A 17238-nucleotide genomic window follows, 5' to 3' on the forward strand; every position below is an offset into this window, starting at 1 on the left:
TTTTGTTAAATGATCAAACTTTATTACATCAATTCTTTGTTAGTTTCCATGCAGACAGTCAACACTGTTGAATTGTGAACGAATGATAATCTTCCCTCCTCTCTCAGCGTCCTGAGGTCACATTCATCATAACAGACCCATCATTTTCCAACGATGATGCGGTGTTTCTTCATTTTCATAAACCAACAGAACAAGATCAGAAATTAAAGTCAAAGAGAGGGGTGGGGGGGGGAAAGAGAGGGGTGGGGGGGGGAAAGAGAGGGGTGGGGGGGAAAGAGAGGGGTGGGGGGAAAGAGAGGGGTGGGGGGGAAAGAGAGGGGTGGGGGGGGAAAGAGAGGGGTGGGGGGAAAGAGAGGGGTGGGGGGGAAAGAGAGGGTGGGGGGAAAGAGAGGGGTGGGGGGGAAAGAGAGGGGTGGGGGGGAAAGAGAGGGGTGGGGGGAAAGAGAGGGGTGGGGGGGAAAGAGAGGGGTGGGGGGAAAGAGAGGGGTGGGGGGAAAGAGAGGGGTGGGGGAAAGAGAGGGGTGGGGGGAAAGAGAGGGGTGGGGGGAAAGAGAGGGGTGGGGGGGAAGAGAGGGGTGGGGGGGGGAAGAGGGGTGGGGGGGGAAGAGAGGGGTGGGGGGGGAAGAGAGGGGTGGGGGGGGAAGAGAGGGGTGGGGGGGAAGAGAGGGGTGGGGGGGAAGAGAGGGGTGGGGGGAAAGAGAGGGGTGGGGGGAAAGAGAGGGGTGGGGGGAAGAGAGGGGTGGGGGGGAAAGAGAGGGGTTGGGGGGAAAGAGAGGGGTGGGGGGGAAAGAGAGGGGTGGGGGGGAAAGAGAGGGGTGGGGGGGAAGGAGAGGGGTGGGGGGGGGAAAGAGAGGGGTGGGGGGGAAGAGAGGGGTGGGGGGGAAAGAGAGGGGTGGGGGGGAAGAGAGGGGTGGGGGGAAAGAGAGGGGTGGGGGGGAAAGAGAGGGGTGGGGGGGAAAGAGAGGGGTGGGGGGGAAAGAGAGGGGTGGGGGGGAAAGAGAGGGGTGGGGGGGAAAGAGAGGGGTGGGGGGGAAAGAGAGGGGTGGGGGGGAAAGAGAGGGGTGGGGGGGAAAGAGAGGGGTGGGGGGGAAAGAGAGGGGTGGGGGGAAAGAGAGGGGTGGGGGGGAAAGAGAGGGGTGGGGGGGAAAGAGAGGGGTGGGGGGGAAAGAGAGGGGTGGGGGGGAAAGAGAGGGGTGGGGGGGAAAGAGAGGGGTGGGGGGGAAAGAGAGGGGTGGGGGGGAAAGAGAGGGGTGGGGGGGAAAGAGAGGGGTGGGGGGGAAAGAGAGGGGTGGGGGGGAAAGAGAGGGGTGGGGGGGAAAGAGAGGGGTGGGGGGGAAAGAGAGGGGTGGGGGGGAAAGAGAGGGGTGGGGGGGAAAGAGAGGGGTGGGGGGGAAAGAGAGGGGTGGGGGGGAAAGAGAGGGGTGGGGGGGAAAGAGAGGGGTGGGGGGGGAAAGAGAGGGGTGGGGGGGAAAGAGAGGGGTGGGGGGGAAAGAGAGGGGTGGGGGGGAAAGAGAGGGGTGGGGGGGAAAGAGAGGGGTGGGGGGGAAGAGAGGGGTGGGGGGGAAAGAGAGGGGTGGGGGGAAAGAGAGGGGTGGGGGGGAAGAGAGAGGGGTGGGGGGGAAAGAGAGGGGTGGGGGGGAAAGAGAGGGGTGGGGGGGAAAGAGAGGGGTGGGGGGGAAAGAGAGGGGTGGGGGGGAAAGAGAGGGGTGGGGGGGAAAGAGAGGGGTGGGGGGGAAAGAGAGGGGTGGGGGGGAAAGAGAGGGGTGGGGGGGAAAGAGAGGGGTGGGGGGGGAAAGAGAGGGGTGGGGGGGAAAGAGAGGGTGGGGGGGAAAGAGAGGGGTGGGGGGGAAAGAGAGGGGTGGGGGGAAAGAGAGGGGTGGGGGGGAAAGAGAGGGGTGGGGGGGAAAGAGAGGGGTGGGGGGGGAAAGAGAGGGGTGGGGGGGAAAGAGAGGGGTGGGGGGGGGAAGAGAGGGGTGGGGGGGGAAAGAGAGGGGTGGGGGGGGAAAGAGAGGGGTGGGGGGGGAAAGAGAGGGGTGGGGGGGGAAAGAGAGGGGTGGGGGGGGGAAAGAGAGGGGTGGGGGGGAAAGAGAGGGGTGGGGGGGGAAAGAGAGGGGTGGGGGGGAAAGAGAGGGGTGGGGGGGGAAAGAGAGGGGTGGGGGGGAAAGAGAGGGGTGGGGGGGAAAGGAGGGGTGGGGGGGAAAGAGAGGGGTGGGGGGGAAAGAGAGGGGTGGGGGGAAAGAGAGGGGTGGGGGGGAAAGAGAGGGGTGGGGGGGAAAGAGAGGGGTGGGGGGGAAAGAGAGGGGTGGGGGGGAAAGAGAGGGGTGGGGGGGAAAGAGAGGGGTGGGGGGGAAAGAGAGGGGTGGGGGGGGAAGAGAGGGTGGGGGGGAAGAGAGGGGTGGGGGGGGAAAGAGAGGGGGGGGGGGGAAAGAGAGGGGTGGGGGGGGAAGAGAGGGGTGGGGGGGGAAAGAGAGGGGTGGGGGGGGAAGAGAGGGGTGGGGGGGGAAGAGAGGGGTGGGGGGGGAAAGAGAGGGGTGGGGGGGGAAAGAGAGGGGTGGGGGGGAAAGAGAGGGGTGGGGGGGGAAGAGAGGGGTGGGGGGGGGAAAGAGAGGGGTGGGGGGGGAAAGAGAGGGGTGGGGGGGGAAAGAGAGGGTGGGGGGGGAAGAGAGGGGTGGGGGGGAAAGAGAGGGGTGGGGGGGAAAGAGAGGGGTGGGGGGGAAAGAGAGGGGTGGGGGGGAAAGAGAGGGGTGGGGGGGAAAGAGAGGGGTGGGGGGGAAAGAGAGGGGTGGGGGGGAAAGAGAGGGGTGGGGGGGAAAGAGAGGGGTGGGGGGGAAAGAGAGGGGTGGGGGGGAAAGAGAGGGGTGGGGGGGAAGAGAGGGGTGGGGGGGAAAGAGAGGGGTGGGGGGGAAGAGAGGGGTGGGGGGGAAGAGAGGGGTGGGGGGGAAAGAGAGGGGTGGGGGGGGAAAGAGAGGGTGGGGGGGAAAGAGAGGGGTGGGGGGGGAAAGAGAGGGGTGGGGGGGGAAAGAGAGGGGTGGGGGGGGAAAGAGAGGGGTGGGGGGGGAAAGAGAGGGGTGGGGGGGAAAGAGAGGGGTGGGGGGGAAAGAGAGGGGTGGGGGGGAAAGAGAGGGGTGGGGGGGAAAGAGAGGGGTGGGGGGGAAAGAGAGGGGTGGGGGGGAAAGAGAGGGGTGGGGGGGAAAGAGAGGGGTGGGGGGGAAGAGAGGGGTGGGGGGGAAAGAGAGGGGTGGGGGGGAAGAGAGGGGTGGGGGGGGAAAGAGAGGGGTGGGGGGGAAGAGAGGGGTGGGGGGGAAGAGAGGGGTGGGGGGAAAGAGAGGTGGTGGGGGGGAAAGAGAGGGGGTGGGGGGGGAAAGAGAGGGGTGGGGGGGGAAGAGAGGGGTGGGGGGGAAAGAGAGGGGTGGGGGGGAAAGAGAGGGGTGGGGGGGAAAGAGAGGGGTGGGGGGGAAAGAGAGGGGTGGGGGGGGAAAGAGAGGGGTGGGGGGGGAAAGAGAGGGGTGGGGGGGGAAAGAGAGGGGTGGGGGGGAAAGAGAGGGGTGGGGGGGGAAGAGAGGGGTGGGGGGGAAAGAGAGGGGTGGGGGGGAAAGAGAGGGGTGGGGGGGAAAGAGAGGGGTGGGGGGGAATGAGAGGGGTGGGGGGGGAAGAGTGGGGTGGGGGGGAAAGAGAGGGGTGGGGGGGAAAGAGAGGGGTGGGGGGGAAAGAGAGGGGTGGGGGGAAGAGAGGGGTGGGGGGGAAAGTGAGGGGTGGGGGGGAAGTGAGGGGTGGGGGGGGGAAGTGAGGGGTGGGGGGGAATGTGAGGGGTGGGGGGGGAAGAGAGGGGTGGGGGGGTAAGAGAGGGGTGGGGGGGATTGAGAGGGGTGGGGGGGAAGTGTGGGGTGGGGGGGAATGAGTGGGGTGGGGGGGAAGTGAGGGGTGGGGGGGAATGTGAGGGGTGGGGGGGTAAGAGTGGGGTGGGGGGGAATGTGAGGGGTGGGGGGGAATGAGAGGGGTGGGGGGGGATTGAGAGGGGTGGGGGGGTAAGAGAGGGGTGGGGGGGAAGAGTGGGGTGGGGGGGGTAAGTGTGGGGTGGGGGGGGAAGAGTGGGGTGGGGGGGAAGAGTGGGGTGGGGGGGAAGAGTGGGTGGGGGGGAAGAGAGGGTGTGGGGGGGGGAAAGAGAGGGGTGGGGGGGAAAGAGAGGGGTGGGGGGGGGAAGTGTGGGGTGGGGGGGAAAGTGAGGGGTGGGGGGGAAAGTGTGGGGTGGGGGGGAAAGAGTGGGGTGGGGGGGAATGTGTGGGGTGGGGGGGAATGAGAGGGGTGGGGGGAAAGAGAGGGGTGGGGGGGAAAGAGAGGGGTGGGGGGGGAAGAGAGGGGTGGGGGGGGAAAGAGAGGGGTGGGGGGGAAAGAGAGGGGTGGGGGGGGAAGAGAGGGGTGGGGGGGAAGGAGGGGTGGGGGGGAAAGAGTGGGGTGGGGGGGAAGAGAGGGGTGGGGGGGAAAGAGAGGGGTGGGGGGGAAGAGAGGGGTGGGGGGGGGAAAGAGAGGGGTGGGGGGGAAAGAGAGGGGTGGGGGGGGAAGAGAGGGGTGGGGGGGAATGAGAGGGGTGGGGGGGAAAGAGAGGGGTGGGGGGGAAGAGAGGGGTGGGGGGGAAAGAGAGGGGTGGGGGGGAAAGAGAGGGGTGGGGGGGAAAGAGAGGGGTGGGGGGGGAAAGAGAGGGGTGGGGGGGGAAAGAGAGGGGTGGGGGGGAAGAGAGGGGTGGGGGGGGAAAGATGAGGGGGTGGGGGGGGAAAGAGAGGGGTGGGGGGGAAAGAGAGGGGTGGGGGGGAAGAGAGGGGTGGGGGGGGAAAGAGAGGGGTGGGGGGGAAAGAGAGGGGGTGGGGGGGAAAGATGAGGGGGTTGGGGGGGAAGAGAGGGGTGGGGGGGAAAGAGAGGGGTGGGGGGGAAAGAGAGGGGTTGGGGGGGAAAGTGAGGGGTGGGGGGGGAAAGAGAGGGGTGGGGGGGAAAGAGTGGGGTGGGGGGGGAAGAGAGGGGTGGGGGGGAAAGAGTGGGTGGGGGGGAAGTGAGGGGGTGGGGGGGGGGATTGAGGGGGGTGGGGGGGAAGAGAGGGGTGGGGGGGGAAGAGTGGGGTGGGGGGGAAAGAGAGGGGTGGGGGGGGAATGAGGGGTGGGGGGGAAAGAGAGGGCTTGGGGGGAAGAGAGGGGTGGGGGGGGAAGAGAGGGGTGGGGGGGAAGAGAGGGGTGGGGGGGGAAAGAGAGGGGTGGGGGGAAAGAGAGGGGTGGGGGGAAGAGAGGGGGTTGGGGGGGGGAAAGAGAGGGGGTGGGGGGGAAGGAGGGGTTGGGGGGGAAGAGAGGGGTGGGGGGAAGTGGGGGGGGGGGAAAGAGAGGGGTGGGTGGGAAGGAGGGGTGGGGGGGAAGAGAGGGGTGGGGGGGGAAAGAGAGGGGTGGGGGGGGAAAGTGAGGGGGTGGGGGGGGAAGAGAGGGGTTGGGGGGGAAAGAGAGGGGTGGGGGGGAAGTGAGGGGTGGGGGGGAAAGAGAGGGGTGGGGGGGAAAGAGAGGGGTGGGGGGGAAAGAGAGGGGTGGGGGGGAAGAGAGGGGTGGGGGGGAAAGAGAGGGGTGGGGGGGAAGGAGGGGTGGGGGGGAAGAGTGGGGTGGGGGGGAAAGAGAGGGGTGGGGGGGAAGAGAGGGGTGGGGGGGGAAAGAGTGGGTGGGGGGGAAGAGGGGGTGGGGGGGAAGAGAGGGGTGGGGGGGAAAGAGAGGGGTGGGGGGGAAGAGAGGGGTGGGGGGGAAAGAGAGGGGGTGGGGGGGAAAGAGAGGGGTGGGGGGGAAGAGAGGGGTGGGGGGGAAGAGAGGGGGTGGGGGGGAAGAGAGGGGTGGGGGGGAAGAGAGGGGGTGGGGGGGGAAGAGAGGGGTGGGGGGGAAAGAGAGGGGTGGGGGGGGAAAGAGAGGGGTGGGGGGGGAAAGAGAGGGGTGGGGGGGGAAGAGAGGGGTGGGGGGGAAAGAGAGGGGTGGGGGGGGGGAAGAGAGGGGTGGGGGGGAAAGAGAGGGGTGGGGGGGAAGAGAGGGGTGGGGGGGAAAGAGAGGGGTGGGGGGGAAAGAGAGGGGGTGGGGGGGGAAGAGAGGGGTGGGGGGGAAGAGAGGGGTGGGGGGGAAGAGAGGGGTGGGGGGGGAAGAGAGGGGTTGGGGGGGGGAAAGAGGGGGTGGGGGGGAAGAGAGGGGTGGGGGGGAAGAGGGGTGGGGGGAAGAGAGGGGTGGGGGGGGAAGAGGGGGTGGGGGGGAAGAGAGGGGTGGGGGGGAGAGAGGGGTGGGGGGGAAAGAGAGGGGTGGGGGGGGAAGAGAGGGGTGGGGGGGAAAGAGAGGGGTGGGGGGGGGAAGGAGTGGGGGTGGGGGGGAAGAGAGGGGGTGGGGGGGAAGAGAGGGGTGGGGGGGAAGAGAGGGGTGGGGGGGGAAGAGAGGGGTGGGGGGAAGAGAGGGGTGGGGGGGTTGAGAGGGGGTGGGGGGGAAGGAGAGGGGTGGGGGGGGAAGAGAGGGGTGGGGGGGGAAGAGTGGGGTGGGGGGAAGAGGGGGTTGGGGGGGAAGGAGGGGTGGGGGGGAAAGAGAGGGGTGGGGGGGGAAAGTGTGGGGTGGGGGGGGAGAGGGGTGGGGGGGAAGAGAGGGTTGTTGGGGGAAGAGAGGGTTGTGGGGGGGAAGGATGGTGGGGGGAAAGAGTGGGGTGGGGGGGGAAAGAGAGGGGTGGGGGGGGGAAGAGGGGGTGGGGGGGGAAGAGAGGGGTGGGGGGGGGAAGAGAGGGGTGGGGGGGGGAAGAGAGGGGTGGGGGGGGGGAAAGAGAGGGGTTGGGGGGGGGAAGAGAGGGGTGGGGGGGGGAAAGAGAGGGGGTGTGGGGGGGGAAGAGAGGGGTGGGGGGGGAAAGAGAGGGTGGGGGGGAAAGAGAGGGGTGGGGGGGAAAGAGAGGGAGTGGGGGGAAAGAATCCCCGATTTCGCCGTCGCCCTCTATTTCACCCCTCCCGTGCAATGGGTCTCACCTCTCGAACCCCGATGTTGCCGCCAACTATCTGTCCTATCGTCGCTGTCCCACCTTTCGGTCAAAACAAAATTATTTAGACCCAGGCTTCAGGCCTATACACAATCGAAATTCGACCGCCACCATCCAATCACAGAAGGGCTAGTTCACAATTCGGTCACTCTATTGGCTGATTGCAATGTCAATCATCTCGGAGCGCACCGACACAATCTGTTGATTCCTGACCAATTTCTAGAAAATGGTCGCTTTGCAGGTTGGTCAATAGTTCTGCCAATCTTCATAATAGGTTGGCGATTCCCTTCATGATTGGCTCTTCCCTGCACTAACTAGTGATGGTTCCTGCTGATAGGTTTGCTTCTCTGTCAGTCTTTGACGTCTCGGGTAGAAATGAGCGAACCGTGTCTCGCTCTGTGGGCGGCGTGATTGTGAGAAGCCGCCGAGCAGGATTGCGCGCGCATTATTCAGTCGGCAAGGGGGGCCTCGACCGCGCAGGCGCAGTCGGGTTCCGCCCGTCCGTGGGGGGAGGTGTGCCTCCAACAGGCGCAATTAGGCGAGGCCTGGCCAGGGTGTCCGCGCGCAGACGCAGTCGGTCGACCCTTTCCTCGCCAGGGTCTGGAGTTGAAAATCATGGCGGCCTACGATATCATCGCCAACCAGCCCGTGGTGATCGACAATGTGAGTAGCCTGGGAGGCGTGTCCCGGGTCCCTGGCGGGGGTTGGCCTCGCTGGCCGGTGGTTGAAGCAAACCTGTGGCAGCTGCGCCCCGACCCCTATGGCCAGGTCCCCCCACCCCCCGCGCCTCCTTTCCCACGGTCCGCCCCCTTCCCCGGCCCACGGTGCTGGCCAGCCTGACTCCACGCTGGGCTCTGTAAATGTCAAAGGCCCCAAGGCACAGAAACCCTGACAAATTTCTACAGAGGTGTGGTGACCGACTACATCACGGTCTGGCACAGGGGCACCATTACTCCTGAGGGTAAAGCCCTGCATAAGGTAGTGGACACAGCCCAGGACATCACAGGCAAAACCCTCCCCACCATCGAGAACATCTAGAGGGATCACTGCTGTCGGAGAGCAGCAGAAACCCTGACAAATTTCTACAGAGGTGTGGTGACCGACTACATCACGGTCTGGCACAGGGGCACCATTACTCCTGAGGGTAAAGCCCTGCATAAGGTAGTGGACACAGCCCAGGACATCACAGGCAAAACCCTCCCCACCATCGAGAACATCTAGAGGGATCACTGCTGTTGGAGAGCAGCAGAAACCCTGACAAATTTCTACAGAGGTGTGGTGACCGACTGCATCATGGTCTGGCACAGAGGCACCATTACTCCTGAGGGTAAAGCCCTGCATAAGGTAGTGGACACAGCCCAGGACATCACAGGCAAAACCCTCCTCACCATCGAGAACATCTAGAGGGAACACTGCCGTCGGAGAGCAGCTGCAATCATTAAGGATCCACGCCACCCAGCACATGCTCTGTTCTCACTGCTGCCATCAGGAAAGAGGTATTGGTGCCACAAGACTTGCACTACCAGTCTTCCCTGGCTTTCATTAAACCACCCACTTTGCTTCTTCAACCCCCTCCCCCCCCCCCCCAGCTCTATCTCTCCCTTTTCCCTGTCTCCTTTGCCCCTCGGCAATCTATGGAGGCTGAAAGATGAGCTGAGTTCCTCCAGCATTTCAGTGCGATTTTCTGCAGACTTCGTGTTTCAATCGTACTGACAGGTTCAGGAACAGCAGCTATGTCTCCATCAGACTCCTTGACAACAAACTCAATCAAGGACTCAAGTAAAACGTGAAAGTTATGTAAAAGACACTGTTGAACTGCTGAGTTTCTCCAGCATTGTGCTCTTTTTAAAATCAGGGATTCAATTAAGGGTGCTTACTTTTGCACTTTATTGATTTTTAAAATTCTTATTGCAGTCAGACTTGTTTACATTTTGTTATTTGTTGTGCACACAAATTTATTGGCACAACTGATGAGTGGTAATTCTGCCTCACCCGCAGGAAAAAGAATCTCAAGGTTTGATGTGATGTCATGAATGTACTCTGACAATAAATCTGAAATGTCACTATTCTGAGCAAGAGGAGATGAGTCATTCGCAGTACCTTGACTCATTTTTCTCTCCTGATGAAATATTGTTTCATACCTTGATGAAGGGTTCAAGCCCAAAACATTGGTTATATATCTTTATTACATAAAGTTGACTGTTTGACCAATTTCTCCTGCATTGTGCTTTTACGATAATTTTCTCTCATTGTTTTCATGAAAAGTTTGTAACTTTTGCTTATCTTTTAAAGCAGGCACTGGGCTCCTGGCTTTTAAGTGTTTTGAGTTCTGAGAGGTATATATCAGCAACATTGCAGCACAGTACAGGCCCTTCAGCTCACAATGTTCTACCAACCCATACATTCCAACAAAAAAAAAACAAAACCCTCCCTACCTATAAACCTCTTATTTTTCTTAAAATACTCAAATTGAGTATTTTAAATGCTCCTATTTGTCCAACCTCCACCACCCACCCTGGCAACCCTTTCCAGGAACCCACAACTCTCTGTAAAATAAATAGATAGATAAATAAATCGATGAAATAAAATAGAAATGCTTCATGTTTCCCCTAAACTTTTCTCCCTTCACTTGCAAAGGTGTCCTCTGGTGTTTGCTATTCCCACCCTGGGAAAAAAGTTGCTGGCTGCCTACCTCATCTATAGCCCACGAGCCTGTGCCCCCCAATTACACCCAATTGACCTACAACCCTTGGTATGTTTTGAAGGGTAAGGGGAAACTGAAGCACCCGAAGGAAACCCATGCAGACGAGAGAGAGCATACAAACTCTTGCCAGACCTCTATCAAGTCATTTCTCATCCTATCAATATGATGGTGTGATAACTCACTGAGCACAGGGACTCGCAGCACCAACCCCAACTGCCCCTCTCCCGCCAGCCTGCCATTGCCGAACCGTCTCTCAGATGAGTCATTCTCAGTATCTTTCTCCCTCCTTGTTTTCGTGAACATGGGGTGGCACAGTTGGTGTAGTGGTTAGTGCAATGCCATTACGGCCCCAGCGATTGAAACTGGACCAGGATTCGAATCCTGCTCTGTAAGAAGTTTGTACCTTCTCCCCGTGTCTGCATGAGTTTTCCCTGGGGTCACTGGTTTCCTCCCACTGTTCAAATCATATGGAGTTGTAGGTTAATTGGGTCTCAATTGGGTGGCATGGGCTCATGGGCTGAAATGGTCTGTTACTGTGCTGTATGTCTAATTTTTAAAAAATTTAAAGATAGATACTCGCTGCTACTTTTACGTGACTTCTATTAAAACGGGCACCGAGCTCCTGGCTCTTATTTGCTTTGGGATCTGAAAGCTAAATATCAGTATCCTAATAAACCATGATGGTGTGATCATTTACTGAAACTAATTTGAAGATGCGGCAAATTTCTTTGCTCACAGAGCAGCATTTTTCGAGGGGTGGGACTGTTGGTGTAGCAGTTAGCCCAACGCCTTTAGAGGCCAGAGATTGGGACCGGACATGGGTTCGAATCCTGTGTTGTCTGTAAGGAGTTTGTATGTTCTCCCTGTGTCTGCATGAGTTTTTTCTGGGGACTCCAGTTTCCTCCCACCCTTCAAAAATGTACGGGTGTAGGTTAATGGGGTGTAAATTGGGTAGCAGGGACTTGTAGGGCCAAATTGGCCTGTTACAGTGCTGTGTGTTTAAATTGAAATTTTCAATTACTTATCTGCTGAGTTGTTTGACAAAAAGCAATTCGTTTTTTTTTGTTTATTCATCCAACAGGTATGGATGTCAGAGGCTGGCATTTGTTGTCCTTGTAGTGAAGACCATCAAAAATGCATAGGAGTCTTCATATGTTGGTTTTCGATTTCCGATTTATTGTCAAGTCTCATACAACCCTGAGATTCTTTTTTCCTGTGGGTGAGGCAGAATTACCACTTATTGGCAGTGCAAAAAAAAAGCTATACTCAACATAATTTAAACAAATAAAGAAATGTCAATAAACTGTGGAGAAGAAAAAAAATTAATGAAGTGTAAAAATAAGTGTCCTTAAATGAGTCTCTGATTGAGATTGTTGTTGAGGAGTTTGAAGGTGGAGGGGTAGCAGCTGTTCCTGAACCTGGTGGTGTGAGTCTTGTGGCACCTACACTTCTTTCCTGATGGCAGCAGCAAGAATAGAGCGTGTGCTGGGTGGTGTGGATCCTTGATGACTGCTGCTGCTCTCCGATGGCAGCATTCCCTGTAGATGTTCTCGACAGTGGGGAGGGTTTTGCCTGGGCTGTGTCCACTACCTTTTGGAGCGTTTTACTCTCAGGGGTATTGGGTTCCAATACCAGACTGTGATGCAGCCGGTCAGCACACTTTCCACCACACATCTCTAGAAATTCTCCATGGTTTCCGATGTCATACCAAACTTCTGCAAACTTTCTTCATGATACCATTTGTGGGTTGGGTCCAAGTAAGTTCCTCCAAGATAGTGAATCCCAAGATTCCCCCAACACTTCTGGTTTTCCCTTCCTGAAAAGTTGCAGAAGGGAATGAGGGGAAATCAGCAACTTTGTGACTGTCTAATCATTATCTGTTGGACCAGTCTGGAAAATGCCCTGGCGGATACAACAAAAACGAGGTTGGCGTGGTTCCGACGTCTTCTGAAGTCCAACACTGATACCACTTGAGGTCTGGTGATGAATATTCAGAAGTAAAACACGAAAATTGGCAAACATTGCCATGGTTGAAGTAAAAACACAATGCTGGAGAAACTCAGCAGGTCAAACAGTGTACTTTATGTAGCAAAGAAAAAGATACATAACCAACATTTTTGCCTTGAGCCCTTCATCAAGGTATGGAAAAATGTGGGCAAACGACCGAACAAAATGGTGGAGGGTGGTGTAGGGGCAGGAGCACGGTCCTAAGTCAGGAAGTAATAGGTGGATAAGGGAGGGAGGGCATGGTAGCAAGCAGGGGAGGAGGGATGTCTCTGGGAATAGTGAGGGAAGGGGGAAAGAAGACAAAGAGAAAGGGAGGGAAAATGGAGAGTAGGTGAGCAGAAACAGGAAAAGTCGATGTTAATGCTATCTGGTTGGAGAGTGCCCAGCTGGAAAATCAGGTACTGTCTCTCCAATTGATGGGTGGCCTCGGTGAGATAGCACATGAGGCCATGGACAGACGTGAGCAGGGGAGTGGGGTGCAGAATTGGAGTAGTTGGCCGCTGGGAGATCCTTGTCACTGATGCGGACAGAGGCAGGGTGCTCAGTGAAGTGAAGAATATTCACTTCATTCTGACTCTAATGGATAGATGTTATTGTTGAACGGCTCCTTACAATTATTTTACCCAAAACCACATGAAACTGCAGAGGGTCGTGAATGCAGTTTAGACATTCACACAAATACCACCTCCCCTCCAACCATTTTACATTTCCTACTGTCTTAGAAAAGCAATTGACATTAAAGGGCTTGTACTACCCCAGCCACCAGGAAGGAGATTCATGATTCTGAGATCATGTAGCATCAAATTAAGGGGCTTTTATTTTCTGCCATTATCAGATTCCTGAATGAGCTTCACACAAACTTTCTTATGGGGCAACAGCTGCTACCCCTCCACCTTCAAACACCTCAACAACAAACTCAATCAGAGACTCATTTAAGGACACTTATTTTTGCACTTCATTGATTTTTTTTCTTCTCTCTGTAATCCACAGTTTATTTACATTTCTTTATTTGTAAAATTATGTAGCTTTGGGACTTTGCACTTCTGTACTGTGTCTTATTGCTGTACTATGTATGGAATGTCTAGCTGGACTACTTGCAAAATAAACTTTCACTCTGACAATCACTTACACTTGGAAAGAACTTGGAGAAAGGTATTGGAGGATATGAATGTAAAGGAACATCCACCTTCTACTACACATCAACAATTCTGTAGTAGTGAAAATGGGGAGCACCAAGTTCGAGAGTTCAAGTCAAGTTTATTGTTATCTGATTGTACAAGTACAACCTGACGAAAGTGTTCTCTGGTCCTCGGTGCAAAAAAAGCAGACATACAACCAGACATAACACACTACAAGCTAGCTCACTTAACTAATGACCTATTGTGGACACTCAACATCTCACTTGTCAGGAAAGCGCAACAGTGACTGCATTTCCGAGAAGACTGAAGCAGGCAAGTCTGCTGGCCAACATTAAGTCAACCTTCCATATGAGCTCAAGCAAGAGCGTCCTGGCCGGCTGCATCACAGTGTGGTATGGTTGCAGAGAAAGGGATCGGAGGTCAATCAACAGGACCATAAGAGTGGCAGAGGATCACGGGAGTCTCCCTTTTCACCATCCTCCCCCCGTCGACGTGATTTCCTGGGATTGCTATCTGAAGAGGGTGTGCAAAATCATTGAGGACCCCTTCCACCCTGTACATAGCATCTCTCAGCTGCTCCCATCAAGGAACAGATACAGGAGGATCAAAGGCAGTACCACCAGGCTAAGGATCTGCTTCTTCCCACGGGCGGTGACCAAAGGAACTGCTCACACTAACCATCCGAGGTCCAGAGAACGCTGTTTCGTCAGGTTGTACTTGTGCAATCAGATGACAATAAACTTGACTTGAAAAGCTTTATGGTCTTATTATTTATAAGGAAGCAGTCCAGTAGCATAGCAGTTAGTGCAGCACTGTTACAGCACCAGCGACTCAGGTTTGACTCCGACGCTGTCTGTAAGGAGTTTGTGCATTCTCCCCATCATTGCGGTTCCTCTGAGTGCTCCGGTTTCTTCCCTTTCAAATTAACCAGGGTTGTAGGTTAATTGTATGTTATTGGGTGTCACAGGCCCCAGTAAGGGGCTCTTACTGTCCTTCGTTGTCTAAAAAAAATTTAAGAGGGGCAATTAAATAGGCTGTTGAGGGAGAATGTTTCTTCTGATAGCAGCTGTAAATTGGATGTGCTAAATGTTTTCTGCTTGGTATGACTCTGACTTGATCTTTCTTTGTACCTTATTAGTATATCGTAGTGCGTGACATGTGTTTTGTATGTTTTATTTCTACAGGGTTCTGGAGTTGTCAAGGCTGGATTTGCTGGTGATCAAATCCCCAAGTACTGTTTCCCAAATTAGTAAGTATTTGCAAAACAAAAAACCCGAAGTGGAAATAGTCAATGAATAAAGATGGTGTCAGGTAGTGAGGTGAGAGACAGCAGCTGATTTTGCCTGAGCTCAGGTTTTCAGAGGGTAGCACGAGGAAGGCTGACTCGAAGTGTACTGGAATAATCAAGTTTGAAAGGCAATGGTGAGAATTTCAAATGAAGTGGAGGACATGCATAAATTCTCATAATCACAGTCACATGACCTGAGGACGCACTGCAGAGGGAGATGTAGACAGTCTGAATGTGGTCCGTCGCTCACCTCAGATGAAATATGAAAAAAAGATGGTCATCAGCCTGGCCTTGTTTCAATCAGATCGATGGTTTTCAAACTTCTTCTTTCCACTCACATATCACCTTAAGTAATCCCTATGCCATAGGTGCTCTTTGATTAGTAAGGGATATGTGAGTGGGTTGAGAACCATTGCTCTAGACCTAATTGTTCTTGAAATATTTTGCTTGAGAAAAATTGTCATTGGCCCATTTCCTTTGGAGTTCTGAAACCGTGCACATAACGAGTCAATGAGGTACGATTAAAACAGTGGTTCTCAACCTTTTTTTCTTTACTAATCACAGAGCACCTATGTCATAGGGATTACTTAAAGTGATATGTGAGTGGAAAGAAAAAGTTAGAAAACCACTGACTAAGATGGAGGCCATTGACTAGGGATGGAAAAAAAATGGCACTGCTGGAGCAGCTGTAATGTCAGCATTACCGCTGGTGCGGTCCTGGGGAGAATGGGGAGCGGAGACGTAGCACTCCCTCACAGGGTCCTACAGCCCAGCACCTCTGCCAACAACTCCATAGAGACTTTGAATGGCCCATTAAAGGAGTTGACGGTGTATTAAAATCTTGCAATCTTGCGGTCTGTGCCCAAGATGGTGGCGCCTTTGTTCGGCAGCAGCCTCGAAGGGTTGCAGACTCTGGGGGACCAGGCCACCATTAACGGGAGAACTCTCTCTGTTGAGAAGGAGAAGCAGAGGAGACGACGCTAAGGATGATAACCATAGTGGTGAACCAACAAGGGGCTCTGCAGCTGAAGGACACATGCAGGTGGTGAGCTATTGGCAATGTGCAGGTGAGGAGCCCCTACAGGCCATGGGCTGCTGGTGACTTGAGGTGAAAGGAGACACACTAGGCTGCGGGCTGCTGGAAACTGGCTCATGAGAACCATGTATCGAGAGGGTGCTGAGGACAAGAAGGGCTTCCTCATTATATTAGAGATTTGGATCTGGGCTCGGGTTGCCGATGGTATGAACTGAACTGGAGTCTTGTGCGGCTGCATGAGCGCGGAGGCGAATCCACGGACACTCAGTGACTCTGGAGGGACTCTTTGGTTTCCCTTTCTTTGACTATAAGGGGTGCCGGGTAATGCTAATGGCGAATCTTTGTCTCCCGTATGGCAATCGACAGGCAATTTCCTGTAGTATTACATTTCTGTTTTATTACATGACAATAAATAACATGATCTGATCTCATGGTGGACTGTGCAAGGACAGAAGACAAAAGAATTTTTTAAATGATGGATGATGATGAAGTAAAAGGTGACATGGGATTCATTCATTGAGACAGCACGGAAACCTGCCGAACAAGTTGCCTACCTGAGCTCATCTCATTTGCCTGCCTTTGTCCCACATCCCTCTAAACCTTTCCTAAACACTTTCAGGTGGCATCAGAGTTACATTTGACGTCAGCTAACACGAGGGCCAAGTTGTTTACTTGAAGTGCTTCCAAGGGAAGGATCATGGAGAAAATTGGTGAGGGCCAGTTGCAAAGTTGCCAAATCTGTTGATAATTTAGTTAGTGGATGGAGGGTACTGGACAACCCCAACATTGCACACCACCCCAGCAGTTCACAGCCAATGGAAAAAGGAGGCACTGGAAGCGAATCCATGGACACTCAATGACACTGAAGGGACTCGCTTTTGTAGGCCGGGTGATGCTAACAACAACTCTGCTTATAGCAGGCAAAAGGCAATCTTGTGTAATATATTTTTTTTACTATTACAGTAAAATCCCCATTATCTGGAATTCAAGTATCCAGCAAAAATACTCACAGAAAATAAATAGATAAAAAAATACAAAAGTTTAAAATTGGCACCCTTCGTTGTTAGTTCGCCAATCACACAACATTCAGTCTCAAGCAACTGGAAAATTCATTCATCTGGCATCATCTACCAATCCTCATAGTTGCTGGATACTGTTTTTTTAAAATTGTACATAACAATAAAGGAATCTTGTATTGACTGTTTGCATTGAGTTTACCTTATGAATGCAAGAACACCATGTAACCAGAAAACACTTGATTTACACTCCTTCATGAGCTGTTTTGTTTCAATGCAGTGTGGGACGTCCAAAGCACATTCGGGTGATGGCGGGAGCATTGGAGGGTGACCTCTTCATTGGCCCTAAAGCTGAGGTATTGGATCTAAATATCAATATTGTTGTTTTACTTTGCAGAGAGAAAATAAAGCCCTTGGAAAGATGATATGTTGTCTTACCTAAAGTATGATCATTACCAGGTGATGATCACTTCCAGTAATATCGTGTGATCCTCTGAATCTCTCCATAAAATATTTAATGATGGTGTATTTTTACTGTTCACTGTCTTGATGAGCTGCAGATACACTGAAACATATATGATCAAGAGGGGATCATTCAGCCCCTGGAGTGTGTAATATGGAAATAGCTTAGGGAAGGGTGGTGACTTATTCAAGTTCAAGTTTATCATCCCATTGTAACAGTACAACCTGACAAAATGGTATTTTTCAGTCCACATCTATATGTATACATAGATACACAAAGCCTATATGTCTCATGCATATTTTAAAAATGAATAGTACCTGTATTAATAAATAGAGTCGTGTGGAATTGTTTTAGCAGTTCATCGGTCATTCAGCAGGTCTCGTTGTCCATGGGAAGAAACTGTTTCTCAACTTGGTGGATCTGTCTTCATTACTTCTGTATCTCTTTCTCAACGGGAGTAGCTGGAAGGATGATGTGCGCAGGGTTGTACGCGTTCTGACAGATTTTGCAAGGCTTTTTAAACAGTGATCCCAGTAAATCACATTATTGGGGGTGAAGGAGACCAGAGTGTTCC

General features: G+C 54.9%; 1 protein-coding gene and 1 long non-coding RNA gene across 5 annotated transcripts in view; one reads left to right on the top strand and one right to left on the bottom strand.

Annotated features, from left to right (window-relative positions):
* Positions 1 to 7757, bottom strand: LOC138754150 (uncharacterized). The gene is made up of 2 exons (XR_011351576.1): positions 7001 to 7757; positions 1 to 167 (listed from the first exon to the last, which is right to left on the bottom strand). It is a non-coding gene; the product is annotated as an uncharacterized lncRNA (long non-coding RNA).
* Positions 7455 to 17238, top strand: part of LOC138754149 (beta-centractin) — a 21251-nt gene continuing 11467 nt past the window's right edge. Inside the window, exons 1-5 of one of the 4 annotated variants that reach the window (XM_069918013.1) lie at positions 7456 to 7674; positions 10797 to 10934; positions 14046 to 14110; positions 15805 to 15895; positions 16482 to 16557. In XM_069918013.1, the coding sequence (XP_069774114.1) occupies positions 16510 to 16557 (48 nt within the window). In that variant the 5' untranslated portion in view covers positions 7456 to 7674; positions 10797 to 10934; positions 14046 to 14110; positions 15805 to 15895; positions 16482 to 16509. Of the gene's footprint in view, positions 7675 to 7959; positions 8508 to 10796; positions 10935 to 14045; positions 14111 to 15804; positions 15896 to 16481; positions 16558 to 17238 lie in introns of those variants that run through there. The other 3 variants (XM_069918011.1, XM_069918010.1, XM_069918012.1) reach the window with 3 other exon arrangements.

Source organism: Narcine bancroftii, chromosome 2, assembly GCF_036971445.1.
Source record: "Narcine bancroftii isolate sNarBan1 chromosome 2, sNarBan1.hap1, whole genome shotgun sequence".
Taxonomy (NCBI): domain Eukaryota; kingdom Metazoa; phylum Chordata; class Chondrichthyes; order Torpediniformes; family Narcinidae; genus Narcine; species Narcine bancroftii.